Raw genomic sequence first — 16,512 nt, forward strand, 5'->3', positions numbered from 1 at the left:
CGCGAGCCTTATTGCACCCGCGCGTGTACAACCCGCCGCAATCGCTAGTCGCCTGATCTAGGTTAGCGGGTCAGGTCCGGGTTGAGATTCTGGACTCATTTGTAAAATCAGGGGGAATTAGGATCAATCAGTTTAGACTCGGATCAATTTATGTTGGATGCAACTTGACCCGAAAATCATTTTGACACGCCGCCGACAGGACCACATATGGTACAAGAAAGCTTAAATTACTCTTGCGGGACACCGGAACGTGCACTGGATTTTTCTCGTTTTATCTGCCGGAGTACTTTTCTTTTCGACTGCCTCCGCCGTGCTTCTTCTCAATATAGCTTACACGATTGCTGGTGTGGAGGGCTCGCCGTTTCTTGATATTCTTTTAGGTGGCGAAATTTCGCTATCTCGCTTATTGTGTAAGCGCTTTTCTTTCTTATTCCCTTCTTGGTTTTCGAATGTAGGGCTTCTTTCAAGATCCACTTATTTTGATCTGCGGGCACTTTCTGTTTCTTCGGGTTTTTTCGTTGATTTATCGCATTACAATATTCCACTAATTCCCTGCACAAGATCAGGTTTTGTTTGTTTTAGTGGTATTTGAGATTTAATTTGTTGAAGAACTTTCGTTTTTTTTAGTGTGAAAATTTTGTCTTGCTGAAGCAGCAATTGGCGAGAGCATACGCAGAGTGACACTAATTTACTTAATCCGAGACAATGAGTTTCGTTTTTCGGGGAAGCAGAGCAGATATTGAAAGCGGATTCCCGGGTTTTATCCCGGAAAGGCGGGTCATGGTATGCTGATTGATACACGCTGATTTTTTTTTTAGAGTTATTCTTGCAAGAAGATATTGTGTGATAATGGTGTTAAAGCTTTTTAATTTATTTTAACAGAGGATGCAACCGGGTATTCGGCCTGTCAATTCCAATTCTATGGCTTTCCTAATCGCTGGTATTGTTTTTCTTTTATTTGTTGAGAATATGGTGAAAATAGCTTTTTATAGCAAAGATATGTGACATGAAATATTTAATATTTTGACTTGATGTTGGGACAGTTATTTTGTTGTTTTTGATACTGAATTCACATCAGATGTCACCCAATTTCTTGGTATGTCTTGACAATGTTGAATTGTAGTTATCTTGGCTAATGTTGAAGATCAGTATATCATGGTTGATGATGGGCGTGTTTTATATTCTTGTAGCTTTGGCTGGTTTTGGGTATTTTTATGATGGCTACTGCATTAAGGATGTATGCTACGTGCCAACAACTTCAAGCTCAGGCACATGCAGTGGCAGCCAGCGGCTTGCTAGGACATACTGAATTGCGACTTCATGTTCCTTCCTCTATTGCTTTGGCTACAAGAGGAAGGTTGCAGAGTCTTCGACTCCAGTTGGCTCTTCTTGATAGGGAGTTTGATGATTTAGGTATTGATCAGTTTGTGTGATTTTATCAATTTTAGTTTTGTTGTGGGCTTTCCTAAAGAAAAAAAAACATCATCTTTATGGTTTGAATTGTATATTTGTTGTTATGCACAGATTATGATGCTTTAAGAGCACTTGATGCTGATAGCCCAGAAATTCCTTCTATGAGTGAGGAGGAGATCAATGCGCTTCCTGTTCACAAGTACAAGGGAAAATCCCGTCAAGGATCTGCGTCTTCCAGACAAAGGTAAGCTTAATTCCCTTTTATTGATTTGATGATATGGATGTGATATAATATGCCTCTGGCGATACAAAGAATCTTGAAAAAATGGTATATGAGATATCAATGCATAAATTTATACACATGTATTGTATGAATGTACCTTATATAATGTAGTTTGAAACATATATATTATAGAAATTTAAATGATGATTATATGGTATAAGACTAAAAGAATTGTAACAGCTTATAAACTAGTTGAAGAATTGGTATAAAGAAAATTGGAACCATTCAAGCTTGACATTATCCTATTAGCCATATAAGAGGATATTGGCGATTTATCAATATGTGAAGGGTATTAGTCTATCTTTTATTAAGGATTTGTTCTGTATAATATATGATTAAGTTAAAACTAAGTAGTGTTTTTGCTTCTTAGCTTATGTGTGCTATTCTTCTTTTTTATCTTATAGATTTGGCTTTATAAATGAAATTGGTGAAGTTGGGTCTATTGTTATCTGTTTAAATTGAATAGCTTTTTTTTTTTTTTGAGATATATATATTTGCTGTTGTTTTAGTTTTGGAAGCGTTGATGGAACTTCACAACAGCTAGCATCATCATCTTCAGGATCTCCTATCGAGGTAGTGTTTCATTGACTTTTTTGTTTCTTCTTTGGGAGATTGACCTGTGTAGCACTAAAATCTTTTTTTATTTTTAAAGCTTACAACCCAATTTTTATATTGAAATATAGATATTGTGTATTTGTGTGGGATACAACCAAATCATTATGAAATTAACAAATCATTGAGTATGGAATTTTGTTTTTTTTGTGCTTTTCATTATGCTGGTGGTATTAATGTTAATAGAACCACTTAGATACTATTTATTTTAATATTGAGCATAAAATAGTCCCTTCTTTTTTCTAAACATTGGGGCTTTTTTTAAATGTTTTTTGCTTTCAAAGAAAAGGGACAAGTTACTCTTTCTTGGTTGAAATATTTTATGTTCTTGTCTTTTAATCACTTGATGGAATTATCTGTGATAAAAACAACGGATTTTAGAATCTCATTTGTGAGTTTTGAGTTTCCTGCATAATTTTAGTATCTACTATTTTTAGATCCTCTCAATTCCTTAAGTTTTTCATGGCTCAAATTGATACATTACAATATGGATGCAATATATAAATGTGTGCAAAATAGTTTTTCCCAATCGATCTAAATAGACTACGGTATGACTAGATAATAATAGAATTATATAAGTTTGAATGATTGGCTGAAGTTAAATAAAAAAAAGATTTTGTTTATTGTTTTGCAAGATAAGATAAGCTCTAAAACAAGACTAGTAGGCTTATAAAATAAGAAATAAGGATAAAATACTGATAATGTAAGAAGATTCTATGAGAGATTTGATTCCAAATATTTAACTTGCGATATATTCGAAGATTGTCCTCTATGAGCAGCTCTTCGTTGTAAAGTGAATCCTCTTTTCTTGAAAGCTATTCTTCAAGGGTAGTCCTTCACTTGGGGTGGAAAGCACAAAAGAACCGTGAATTGACCTGCCGGCTGGTCCGGTTCATTCCCAAAATAGGTTTCGCATTGGACCGGTTAAAAACGGTTCGAACCGTTGGTTTGACCGGTTAACCGGCAAATCGAATCTATTTATTTATTTTATAAATAAAACATTTTTTTATTAAATTTTTGAATAATAAATGATATAACATGAATTTATAGATGTAATTTTATAATATAAATTTTGTATAGAAATTTATAGGTATAAATTGTATCTAAACCTATTACTAAAATTAAAAATGATTCATATTAAATTTATAAACTTATATATAAAGTAATTTTCTAATAAAGCTGAATTTAATTTAAAGATAAAATATGTTTAAATTTAAAATTATATGTTATATTATTTAAGTATGAATATTATTTATTTATGCCCCAAATTTACATTATTTCTTTATTATTTTATTATTATTATTATGCTATTTAGATGACATTTAAATAATTTTGATATTTATTATTTCAACCTGTTCAACCTCTATTCGACCCCGGTTGAGCCATAAAACCGTAAACCTTTCCTTCTTGTAGTTCATTGTCCGGTCTGATTTTCACAACCTTGGATCTCCTATTAAATTTGATTCTTTTTTTTTAATATTTTTTTTTCCTATTAGATTTGATTCTCATATCAAGTTGCCTTGCACTTAGGGTTCGCTATTTGTCACTACCCCTTTATTTTCAATAGTTTGCATTCCTTGATCGAACTTATTCTATTATTTTGTGTCTCAAAATTTCATAATATCAAGGTCTCTTTGTCTCCCTTGTATGATGTGAAAGTGAAACCCTTCTCTGATAATGAAATCTTTATCAAATTTAATGGTATCAATTATCTCTTATAATTGAGGGTCTTTCATTTTCTTATTGATTGTGATGACAAAACACTCATCTTGATACACATCCTCAGCTCATTGATTTGATACACATCCTCAGCTCATTGATTATACCGTTGAGTTATCCAGATGATAAGTGTTTGATTATGTAGTTCTCACTTAGTTGCTGAATAGTCTCAAATCTTTTCTTGCCTCCACAATAATCTTTCATGAGTCTGCTAAACCAATATGGGATATTTTTAAGTTTTACTTATTCTAAAAAAATTAACATCTCTATGATATATTCCTTATTCTCTAATTCGTTTTCTTTAAAATAGAAAAATATGTCCATACATGATTACTATATTGGCCCACGGGGTAACTTGCTTCAGTACAAGCCTTTTTTCAATGATCCTAAGTCTTAGAAACAACATATTCAGTTCGTTATTGAAAATTTTTTCTCCAATCTTCATCCATCTCTCCAACATGCACAATATAAGCTGATGGTCAATTCTTCTATTCTCAATCTTGTAACTACTCTCTCATATAATCTTCATGTTATTGAGTTATTGCCTTATCCACCATCTTCCGATGAGATCACTCTTGCTACAAGGCATTGTGTTAATCGTGATCGAGGAGGCATAACTAATATTGGTTGTGGTCAAAGAGGGAAGTCTTTCGTTCCTTGCTTTCATTGTGGTTGTACTAATTATCCTGTGAAATGATGCTGAGCCAAATTTGGTTATACTGTTACTGCTCAACATACCTCTAAAACATCTGTACCTACTAACTATTCTCCCACTACTATTTCTTTTGGTTCCGTCATGCTTTATCAAGAGAAATATGATTGCTTGATTTAAAAAACTCTTAAGCCTTTGTTTTACATATTTCTCCTAAGGTTTTGTTTTAGCATCTCTTTAGGCATAGCTTGGATTTTACATTTATGAGCTTCTTTCAATATGATGTAGAATCATACACTTTTCTCCTCTCTCTACATGCCCACACTTCTTTGCATGATTTTGGTTGATTGTTCTTGCTTTCCTGACTACGGGAAAGGCATTGTGATTCCTCATAAAATTTCATCGATTGTCAATATTTTATGTCCAATAATTTCCTATAAATTTATTATTCATTCATTGATTTTCTAAGACCTATAATTTTTCTAGTATTCCGATCGCATATTCTAGGATTTCAACTTGAAAAAATTATTGGTGGAGATATTGAAGCCTTTGGCTTCTTCTACATAATGATTGGTGTTTCTTATGCTCTTTCCTTTACTTTTACTCCTTTTCATTGTTAATATTGATTGTGTTATACTCATTTGTAGACTTCGATATTTTTCTTTTGGTCTTTCATATGTTTTCAAAATTGTCTGTCATGTATTTATCTTTTCCATTATCTACCATTGGTTCTTTTTCTTGCATTTGGAGTACTAATCAAGTTCTTACTTGTTTAGGCTTTTTCTATCCTGTTACATTCATTGATGATTTATGATTTTTTATGAGTTAAATGGGTTTTCTTAAATGTTACTTTGAGATTCTTCATGTATGTCAAATATCTTATCAAGTAAAAGTTCAATTTTTCACCATAATCAAAACATTACATATTGATAATGCTTCATAATTAATGCAGTCTTAGTTTTACCTATTCTGTTATGCCAATAATATAATTCATTATACTTTTTTTCCCTTTATACCTCAATAGATTGATTTTGTTGAACTAAAAATCACCTCATTCATGTTGCTTGAATATTGATGTTTCACTTGAATATTCATCATTTATTTTAGGAGAATACAATCTTAATCAATTACTTTCTCATCAATTGAATACCTTTACTGCTTCTAAACCATATCTCACATATCTTCAATCTTTATCTTGAACAAACTACATTGCCCGTACACCAGCTCGTTTAATAAACTTTTTCCTCAAGCTATTCAATATGTTTATCTTAAGTACTCTCGTACTGAAAAAATCCATCCATCATGCTATGTTCCACTTATATAAAGAATGCATACATTTGTCGTTAGGGAAAGATCAAAATGGTCTCTTGATTCTTTATGAAGGATCAAAATGATCTCCAATTATATTAAATGAGCTTTTTGGTTCCTCAAGTCTTTAAAAAGATAAAGAGTTGAGAGACCAAAATAGTCCTTTAATATATTTGAGGATTATTTTGATCATTTATAAAAAAGTTAATGTACCATTTTGATACTTTTCTCTTTGTCGATATAACCTTTCATGAGATTTTACCCCTTTCTTTTCTTCCACATCTTATTTCTATTATCATCTATTCCTCTCCCTACATCCACATGAATAATACTTTTGTTGTCTGCTATCTCCATTCATGATAACACCTGCCACCATATTGTCGGATTCTACTTATTAGCACCCACTAGCTGATGAGTCCTTTGACCTTCATCTTCATATCGCCCTACGAAGAGGCAAAAGATAACGCACCACTCATCCTATTTACTCCTATCTATCATTTGATTAGTTATTCTTTTTTTTTTTAATATGTTGGTCTCTTTGTCATTTATATTTATTCCCATGACATATCAATAAGCACTACAACAGCAACCTTGTTGCAATGGATGTGCTTTTCAGCCGTCATGTTTGGGATTTAGTTATTCCCCCTCTTCTTTTGAGGCCAAACTAATTTTCTATTGATAGGTCGTCGTTGTAAAATTTCATCTTGATGGATTGACTGCTTGTTATGAAGCGTGATTAGTTGCAAAGTGGTTGACCTAGGTTTGTTGGATCAATTATTTGACAAATTCTCCCAAGTTACACACCTAGATTACTTCTAAATCATTTTGTTTGTGGCCATAAATCAAGGTGAACTATTCTACAAATGATTTTAAGTAATGTATTCAATTATTTTGATTTGCATGTAAACGTCTATGTGGAGCAACCCCCGAGATATGTTGCCAAGTGGTTCACCTATGTTTGTTGGGTTAATTATTTGACAGATTCTCCCAACTTGCACACCTGTAGTTCATCTAAATCCTTTTGTTTGTGGCCATAAATCAAGGTTAAAGTATGCTACAAATGATGTTAAGTAATGTATTCAATTATTTTGATCTGTATGTAACCGTCTATATGGAGCAACCCCGAGATATGTTGCTTAGGGGAAATAACTGTATTTTAGGAAGGGCTATTTATGGCCTTAAATAGTAGACCATGAGCCTACTTGATAAAATGTGCAATGTTCTTGCTTAGATTGATCTTGGAAGCATCATTATATATAAGCATACTTTTGTAGGATTCATGATACTAGAAGATTATATTTACCACATCTTATTCGTTGGGAGTTATCATGACATGTTTTAGGTATGCTATTATTTTTAATGGTGCTTTGTATCAAAATATTTGAAATAATCGAAATATTTGGAATGTAATTTTTGTATCAAAAGATTTGAAATAATCGAAATACTTGGCATTTAATTTACCTATAGAAAAAGTGAATCTTGCTTTTTCAAATTAAATATGTTTTTGAAACTCTCGAAAAATTGGACTCTTGGTTATAAGCTTGTTGATACCCCTATAAAGGCTATGTCTAATGATGATGAAACTTTTAGGTGGAAGTATCCCGCCTCCACAACAGTCCACCATCTTTTGGGGGGGTGGGGTCCACAAGTATTGTAATAATTAGGAGGGAAATTCAAATTAGGAGGGTTATTTTGAGTATTTTGCTGTTTTTTAATGCTCTAAGGAGGATTGTAAGCCTAGGGTTAGGTTATCTTGCTGAAATTTGGAGAGTTCTTAGGTTTTGTTTCGCCGGCTAGAGATTGGTAGAGCCGAATCTTCCTCTTGAATTGAAGATCCATTGTATCTTGTTTGTTTTTTATGAAAGCAAAAATATAGGGAGACCCCTAATTTTTGCAAGCAAATTACAAGATTTCCTAGGTATAAGAATATAAGAAATTACAGAAAATTCCACAAAAATAGACAATTTAATAATATAAAAATGACACTTGTAAACGAGGCTTACAAACTTATATAATAAAAACCCTAAACTTGCATTTCATCCGTTGAGAAGAAAGATATAGGTGGGGTGGCCACTTGCGGCGAGAAGAAAGAGGTAAGAACCCGAGATGAAAGAGAGGTCAAACTCTCAAGCTTTCGTAGAAGAAGACGAAGAGAAGTAGAATAAGCTCTCAACCTTTTCCAAGAAAGAAGAAAAAACCTTAGGGTTTTAGATCCAAAAATCATCCATAACACACTCTCTAAAACAGCCACAAACTCCCTATAAATAGGCAAAAAGAAGCCCAAAAGACACCTAAAACAGTTATCCAAAACAACCAACAAAAACAGGAGAAACTCTTAGAAAAAAGGCAGCATTTAAGGCTCCAAAAAATCGAATAATCAAAGCCATGAATCTGGACAGAAACAAGAACCAAACAGCCACCAATTATAGGAGGAAAGAGGGAGCCAAACAGCCCAAAACTACCTCCAAATAAACCATAAAACAGGAGAGTATGGAAGGTCAAGGGACTGTCCAAAAACAACACCTAAAGAGCCATAAAAAGACCAGAATTTATTTTAGAACAACACCTAAAAAGGCAACACAGAGAACCGGACAAAGCAGCCATGGGACCAGCGGCCTGGGGATAAACCGAAGGGGCACAAAGGGGACTAGAACCAGCACCCAACAAGGGAGAAGAACCAGCCACAATAAAATCACAGGAAGAAACCGAGGGGACACAAAGAAGGGGAAAAGGCAAAGATTCAACTCTACTTAATGAGCTATCAAGTGCAATTACTCCTCCAAATAATGAGCTAAAACATCATCTCAAGCAATAATGAGCTATAACCAAGTAGCTCCAAAAAATTCAGCTCAAAACCAAAGCAACCAAGGCCTAACCCGAGTGGCAACCAGCAGCCTAAGGATCAAAAGAACCCAAGTAACTAGCACACCCAAAGCTTGCCAAGCCCAAACTCAACCCAAGATGTTATGACCCTCCCCCCCCGTACAACAGTTTTCTTTCATCCACTATTCAATCAAGAGTGTTTTCTTTGTTTTTTCTCCACTAAATTCTCAAATTCTGCTTGACGAGGCTTTTGAAATTCTGATTTCAGCAATTGTTTATCTTTTATTCTAATATTTTCTATCAAATTGGTATCATAGTGGTTTTCCCGGGCAGAAATAGAAATCTTCCTTGTTGATTTCTGTTGTGTTTTCTCTCCGATCTTGTTGTTTGTAGAACAAAACCGCTATTTTTTGGCCGTTTTTGCTATTTGGAGCCTAGATCTGGATACCCATGGCAGAGAAAAAGGTATGTGTTAGAGGGGGAGATCAGATAATTGAAATATGAAATTTCAGATTTCAAAAGTTAAATTTCATCCGCCCATGAGAAGATCGATGAAAATTTTTCATCATAGAGGAGATGTGGAATAAGTTGCTCGAGGGCCAAACTAAAACGGCATCGCCAGAGGCGAGGGAAGCCGCTGATTGCCAAGGAAGTGGGGAAAATCCTAATCAGATAAGGCGAAGGGAAGATCAGGAGGCAGAGATTATGGATGGAGAAGATATAATGCTTCCCCTAGAGCATATTCCTAGGGAGGAGTCGGGTAGAGGGTATAAGGAGTAGTGGGATGGGTTTGGGCATGAGCGGAGTGGCGTTGAATTTGAAAAGAGGGGCTGAATTTGAAAGGCGATGGCTTAATTATGATCGAAGGGGTGTTGAATTTGAAGGGAGAATATGAGCTTATGATGAAAGGTTTGGATATGAGTGAAGAAGGGATAATTAACACAATTTGGAGGAATCACCCCCTTGGGGAATGAGAAATTTTGGAGGATACATGGGTGACGGAGGAGATTTGAGGGCGAGGAAGTTGAGGATGCCTATTTTTGAGGGAGATGATGCACGTGGGTGGATCTACCGGGTGGAAAGGTACTTTACCGTCAATAGGTTGATGGAGGAGAGACTGTCGACAGCTGGGATGTGCTTAGAGGGAAAAACTTTAGCATGGTATCATTGGAGGTTTATGAGGTGACTCATACGGATTTGGAGGGAGTTTAAATATTGTTTGTTGGAACATTTTCGAACCACCAGAGGAGGTGAATTCTATGAGCAATTCTTTGCCCTAACGTAAGAGGGGGCGGTAGTTGAATACCATGAGCAGTTTGAGCATATGGCTGGCTTACTATACCTGCTTTTGGAGGCCGTACTAGATCGGAATTTTATGGAAGGGCTCAAACCAGATATTTGAGCGGCAGTTAGAATGATGAAGCCTCATGATTTGGAAGAGGCTATGGAGCTAGCTTAGTTAGTGGAGGATCAAAGGCACCTGGAGAGAAGAATTCGATGCAGTAGCTCAGGAGGTTTGCATAGGATGACCCCCACCTTTTTGACACCAAAGGAGTCGACACTGGATACTTTTCGGGAGACCTCGAAGGAGATGACTGAATGAGGAAGGCCTGTGAACAATTTCAAAAAGCTCACAAAAACGGATTTACAACAGAAGGGGGCGAAGGGGGGCTCTGTTTCAGATATGAGGAGAGGTATAAACCGGGGCACAGATGTAAGGAGCGATCTCTTCAAATTCTCACCGTTTGTGATTATGAGGAAAGTGAGGAAGGATCATTCTTTCCACCTTGCAGACAAGGTGGGTCTTTGGGAGAGGAGTATTGTTAGACGAAAGTATCCCACCTCCACATCAATCCGCCCCCTTTTGGGGGTGGCGTTCACAAGTTATGCAATAGTTAGGAGGGATTAGGAGGGGAATTCAAATTAGGTGGGTTATTTTGTTGTTTTTTTTAATGCTTTAAGGAGGATTGTAAACCTAGGGTTAGTATATCTTGTATTTGTTGAAATTTGGAGAGTTCTTAGGTTTTGTTTTGTCTCGAGCCGCCGGCTAGAGATTGAGAGAACCGGATCTTCCTCTAAAATCGAAAATCCATTGTACCCAGTTTGTTTTCTTTCATCTACTATTCAATCAAGAGTGTTTTATTTGTTTTTTCTCTATTAAATCCTCAAAATCTGCTTGGCGAGGCTTCTGAAATTCTCATTTCAGCAATTGTTTTTCTGTTTATTCCAATATTTCCTGTCAGAAACTTTTGCTGTTCCATCTCTATATCGAAAATTAGTAGGAAGAATGTTGCAAGTCCTGATATTTCATAAGTTGTTAGAGAGAGTCATCCCATGCGAAATTCAAAGAAGAGCCATTGGATGGTAATTCTATGAATTCTTAGCATTATAGGAAGACCTTTAGGGAAACAATTGCTATATACAAAATTTGAGCATCTGAATGATGAAGCTGTCATGACCCAACCCGATCGGAATGAATCCCGTCGCGTTGAGTCGCGACGGATACCCCAAGATCTAGCTTTGGAATTTGTTTTCAGACTTTCTTCCAATACACAGACATACAGAAAACAGAGCTACTACAAACATCCAAATATACAAAGAAATTCATCCTTAATTTTCTTCTTCTATCTTTCATCAAAATAGTCATATACATTATAATGCATGACTATAAATAGAAAGTACAGAACAGAAAAGCAAAATAGTCATGACCGTACAAAAATCAAAAGTAAAAAAATACCTAATCTCAGATCATATACTGAACGGCTAGTCCAAAACCTCCTTCCCTTTCCAGAACCTGAAAACCATGAAGATAACCACAGTAAGCTAACAGCTCAGCAAGACTATACTAGCCGATCAAAATCTCCAAAAACTCTCATATCAAAATACTAACAAAAAGCTTTAAAAACAGTTTATTCAAATAGCCGTACAAAATTCAGATAATCGTACAAAAATCAAATAATCAGACAGAATTCAGAGATTCATACAGAACAGAAATCAAACAAAATCAGATATTCACACCGAACAAATAATCAGATGGAAATCAAATAACAGATATAGAAGAACTGAATCAAATTCGTATCACATAATCGTACAAATCACAAATCACATTTTCAAATCATATATCAAATCACATATCAGATCACATATTCCTGACCCAGATAGAATCTCACAGGATTCTGGCCCCTTATGCCTCCTTTCCCTGACATAGACAGAATCTCAAAGGATTTTGGTCCCTTATGCCCCCTTTGTGCTTACAGCACCAGAATATATCAGATATATAGAATTATCATATCAGAATTCATTTTCATATTCCCTGATACAGACAGAATCTCAAAAGATTCTGGCCTCTTATGCCTCCCTTTCCTGCCGCAGACAGAATCTCAAGGGATTCCAGTCCCTTATAACTTCCTTCTGATATCATTCAAATCACATCAAACATCAAATCATATCAGATTTAGAGAAATCAGATTCGTATCAGAAAATCATCAGATAATATAACGACAGACAACAGAAATTCAACGGATCAAAATTCACAGTTTCAGAAAATTACCAAATTACCAGAGATCGTGTAAAACATCATTTTAAGACTTTCATTGTACTGAAGCAATATTTTTAAACATTCCGATAATTTTCTATTCGATAAAAACTTCGCCGAATTCAAAATACCCGGTGAAAAACTTCCAGAAAATACTCAAAACGTGCAAAAACATCATCTCTACAACATACCAAAAGTTACACGGTAAAAGTTTTACCGGTGCAAAGTTATACCCATTTTTCGCTAACGGAAACAAAAGTTTAAACAGAAAATTCGTCAAAAATCACATTTCTGAAAATTGAGAAAGGCATAATGTGTCTTACCTCGAGTCAATCAACTTTCCCAACTGCGGCGACGGACGAAAACGGACCGAAGTCGCCCAAAACTTGACTTTTCTTCCTCTTTCCTTCGTTTTTCTCTCTCCTCTGCTTTCTCTCTCTTCCAAAAACATGAATTAGATATTTAATGGCTGAGATATTTCCCCTGTTCGTCCGGACGATATTCGTAGTTCGTCCCGGGACGATATTCGTAGTTCGTCCCGGGACGATCTCCTCGGTTTGTTCACAAACAAAGTTCGTACAAACGAAATTTGCTCTTCGTACAGGGACGATCTCCTCGGGTTGACATCGTACGAACGATGATCAATTTCATCCCTGGACGAAGCTCTCTGTCTAAAGGCTTTCAACTGTTCGTCCCGGACGAACCTGGAAGGAAAATCTAAAACAAGCTAAACATGAAAGAAAAAGGGTTTTCACAGAAGCTTTCTCCAATGCTGATTGTATTGGCTTAATTGAAGACAAAAAGTTAACCTCAGGATATTCCATCTCTGCTGTAGGAAATTTGGTTACCAGATCGAGGTAGCTATATATATATATATATATATATATATATATAGTCATTTCGTATGAGATTTTAGGTTTTTCAAGAAAACTATTACTCTTCCTGTCTCAAGTTCTGAATAAGTGGTGTATTTTTTTACCAAGTTTGTATGCAAGAAGATTGAACTGTTGGATATATATATGCAGAGGGGGGAGTGTTTGCAAATTTAGTAGTAATGGTTTATTAGGTGTGAGTTTTACGCTTTTTAATAGTGGAAGGAAACTATATTAGTAAACTATCCTCATAATTAGGGCCTTGGGGTATTATTTTCGGTTATTTTTTTTCATTATTGTATCAGCATATTTGCTTATTTATAGGCTTCTTACAAGTCAATAAGACACATATAAATCTTCTTTCCTCTCAGAGGATTGCTATAGACCTAAATAATGAAAGGTAATGGGGAAACACACACAAGCAGGAACTATTCAAACGTTATTGAAATAGCAAACAAACAAGTAAATAGAGCTTTTGTTTGATTATGCAGTAGAAGCTTTCAGTTTACTTAACTACAAGTTTTGACACCTGATTTGAAAATTTGAGAATAAAAACAAGCTTTGTAAAACAATATTAAATGAATTATTAATGAAAATATTAAACAAGCAGTTTATTAAATTACTTGTTAAACAACATATAAGAATGATCATAAACATAATTTATATAAGTAAACCTAAGTTTGGATTTATTCATGTCTCATTAAGATTCACAAATTATGTTTAAACATGTTCATTTAATTAGTAGATGAACATATATATGAGTTGGGCATGAGTTGACTATTGAGCTGAGCGTAGAGAGTACTGGTGTTAAGATTTACGCTTTTTGCATAGAATTTATTTTGTGAAACTTACTGCCTTAGCTAATTCTAAAACAAGAACATTTATTTTTGAGGCTTCTATTGAAGGAATTTATTTCCTACTAACAGAAAAAGCAAGACAATTCCAAGACAGATGGAAGTTTGAGGAACACAGATGATGAACTAACATGTAGTGTATGCTTGGAGCAAGTTCTTGCTGGAGAAATGATAAGAAGCTTGCCATGCTTGCATCAGGTTTGATTATTTTGTGCATGTTACAAAGATAATTGTTCTGTTTTCTCTTTTGCCATACTTTATATTTCTTTGCAATAAACTGTAATAAAGGTTCATTCATTTTAATTTTTAATAAGTAAACAATTATTTTGATTTTTCGATCACCTGCAACTGCAAGCCTTTCTTACTAAACAATCTAATATTTAGAAGCTTTTTGGGATAAATTTTTTATTTTTATTTTTATTTTTATTTTTCTATTTTAATTTTATTTTGTTTATATTTTTTTTATGAAATAAAAATATGTTTGATTTTTTAAATATAGGTTTTTTGTTTTGTTTTTATTACTATTGAATATCGCAGAAATTAATTTAGATTGCCCTTTGGAGGGTGGTGGCATTGGAGGTGTTTGTAGACTAGATAGAGTCGCTGTTAGATTCAATGCGGGGTTGGCTTATGAGTGGTGATTTGATCCCAATAGTTTGACAACATTTTCCATAATTTTATCAATTAAGCTTGTTAAGGCCCACTTGCAGTGCTTATTCAAGATGAGATAGCTACACGTCTCTTATAGAATATTCAATGCTTATCACTCCAAAGTCATTTTATATTGGCCTCTATTAAATATTGAGTTTGTTCTTGTATGATTTCAAGTATTGGATGGTTAAAAAGTTAATGATGGTCAAGTTGATAAAACTAGGAATGTTAATACTTAATAGGGTAGCTCATCGTGACTTGTTGGTTGGGAGATTTAGCTATCAATCAATAGGAATTGTGTTTGAAGGTTATGTATATGAATTTTGCTTTAATTGGCTTAGAAGTTCCCAAATCAGGATTGTTAAACAGGAATGCTTTGTAAAATGAAGAATGATTGATGAATGATTATATTAGAGGTATCAATGATATAAGCATTTATTAAGAAGAGGTAGTGAAAATATATTTTATTCTTGCAGCCTGCAGGCATATAAAACAAAGGTTTTATAAAATGAGCATCGAAGTATTTTGTAAATGGTGTAAACCAACGGCAATATGGATAAAAAAAAAATCATAAAAAGAACTATTAAGTGACTTGTTTATTATTTCATGTAGTACTTAATAAAAATGAATGATGAATGAAGGATGATACAAAAGATTGTTGGAAGAAGACTGGTGATGATGATGAACAGGTCTCTTATCTTTAATAGAAACTTGTCCACACCATACTAATGCGGCAATCATTGGAGATAGAAAATCCTCCCTTAAGAATTTTATCTGGCTTTCAACTTTCTAGGATGAGCATCCATCGCCACTTCCAATTTCTTCCTAGTTGGAACTTGTTGAATTTGATCCTTAATTATTTGTGTTATCTTTACTGGTGCAGTTTCATTCAAATTGCATAGATCCATGGCTGAGGCAGCAAGGCACTTGCCCAGTCTGCAAGCACAAAGCTAGCGGTCCTGGTGGTGGGTGGCATGGCGATAGCAGCAATGTTGAAATGGATGCTTCTTATTTGGTCTAAAAACCCTAAACTATGGTTGCTAAAGAACTAATTCGTTTTGGCCCTCCACTGTATAGTTATAGTATTTAAACTATGCTGCTGCTTTTAAGCCCAGCCTGCCTGTACAGTTTATGCTAACGGGTTTATCGGAGTTTCAGCACCTCTAATATTTATTTAGACTGGAATTTGTGATTTATTCCTGTATCATATTATTATTATTATTATTTGGTGACTTATAAAATTGCAGTTGTGATGATTCTTTGCTTTGGTTGGTGGTTGTAAACTCCTCAATTTGATCTGTTATAACTTCGTGACTTTTGTGTTGTCGGATAGAGAAATTGAAGAGCTGGATGAATCCTAATTTGTGAAGAAAATTTCCTGTAGATGAAAGGCGAGTTTCTGAAAAAATATGGGCTGGGAATGTATTAAACAGCCATTGAATTTATTTTAAGATTACAATATAAAATCAATCAATTATAATTATATCACATTCATTTTAAAGTAAATTTAAATGTAGCGATGATAAAAGTGGTTCAATTTTTCTGTGGAGTTTGATTTCCTTTTGTATAATACCCTTTATGTTTCAGTCAAGTCAATTATATTTAATTATATGAAAAATTGATGCTTTATTTGGAATAATTTTTTTAATTATTTTTAAAATAAATTATTATATATATATATATATATATATCATTGGATTCAACGATTATTTAGTATAAAAGAACATTTGATGCTGTACAACTGATGGTGTCAAGGAATTTATAGTTTTATAAATGTTTTACGTACTGTT

The 16,512-nt window shown here is 34.3% G+C and overlaps 1 protein-coding gene across 2 annotated transcripts; it reads left to right on the forward strand.

Annotated features, from left to right (window-relative positions):
* Positions 1-250: 250 nt before the first annotated feature.
* LOC110103464 (E3 ubiquitin-protein ligase SDIR1) lies at positions 251-15,978 on the forward strand. 2 transcript variants are annotated; one of them, XM_020832203.2, is made up of 9 exons: positions 251-410; positions 655-783; positions 883-940; positions 1,044-1,096; positions 1,191-1,413; positions 1,525-1,657; positions 2,206-2,269; positions 14,144-14,269; positions 15,606-15,978. In XM_020832203.2, exons 2-9 carry the CDS (start codon positions 706-708, stop codon positions 15,741-15,743), a joined length of 873 nt encoding a protein of 290 aa, XP_020687862.1. In that variant the 5' UTR covers positions 251-410; positions 655-705; the 3' UTR covers positions 15,744-15,978. The 2 variants fall into 2 exon arrangements, with proteins under 2 accessions (XP_020687862.1, XP_020687871.1); XM_020832212.2 differs by having other exon boundaries at positions 255-410; positions 652-783.
* The last annotated feature ends 534 nt before the right edge of the window (positions 15,979-16,512 follow it).

This window comes from Dendrobium catenatum, unplaced genomic scaffold (genome assembly GCF_001605985.2).
Source record: "Dendrobium catenatum unplaced genomic scaffold, ASM160598v2 fragScaff_scaffold_1395, whole genome shotgun sequence".
In the NCBI taxonomy this organism is placed as follows: Eukaryota; Viridiplantae; Streptophyta; class Magnoliopsida; order Asparagales; family Orchidaceae; genus Dendrobium; species Dendrobium catenatum.

Excerpts from the sequence above, each read along its gene's own strand:
- LOC110103464 (XM_020832203.2), top strand. The coding sequence starts at position 706 with ATGAGTTTCGTTTTTCGGGGAAGCAGAGCAGATATTGAAAGCGGATTC. Across the intron at positions 1,658-2,205 it reads TCTGCGTCTTCCAGACAAAG|TTTTGGAAGCGTTGATGGAA; the intron begins GTAAGCTTAATT and ends CTGTTGTTTTAG. Across the intron at positions 2,270-14,143 it reads CTTCAGGATCTCCTATCGAG|AAAAAGCAAGACAATTCCAA; the intron begins GTAGTGTTTCAT and ends TCCTACTAACAG.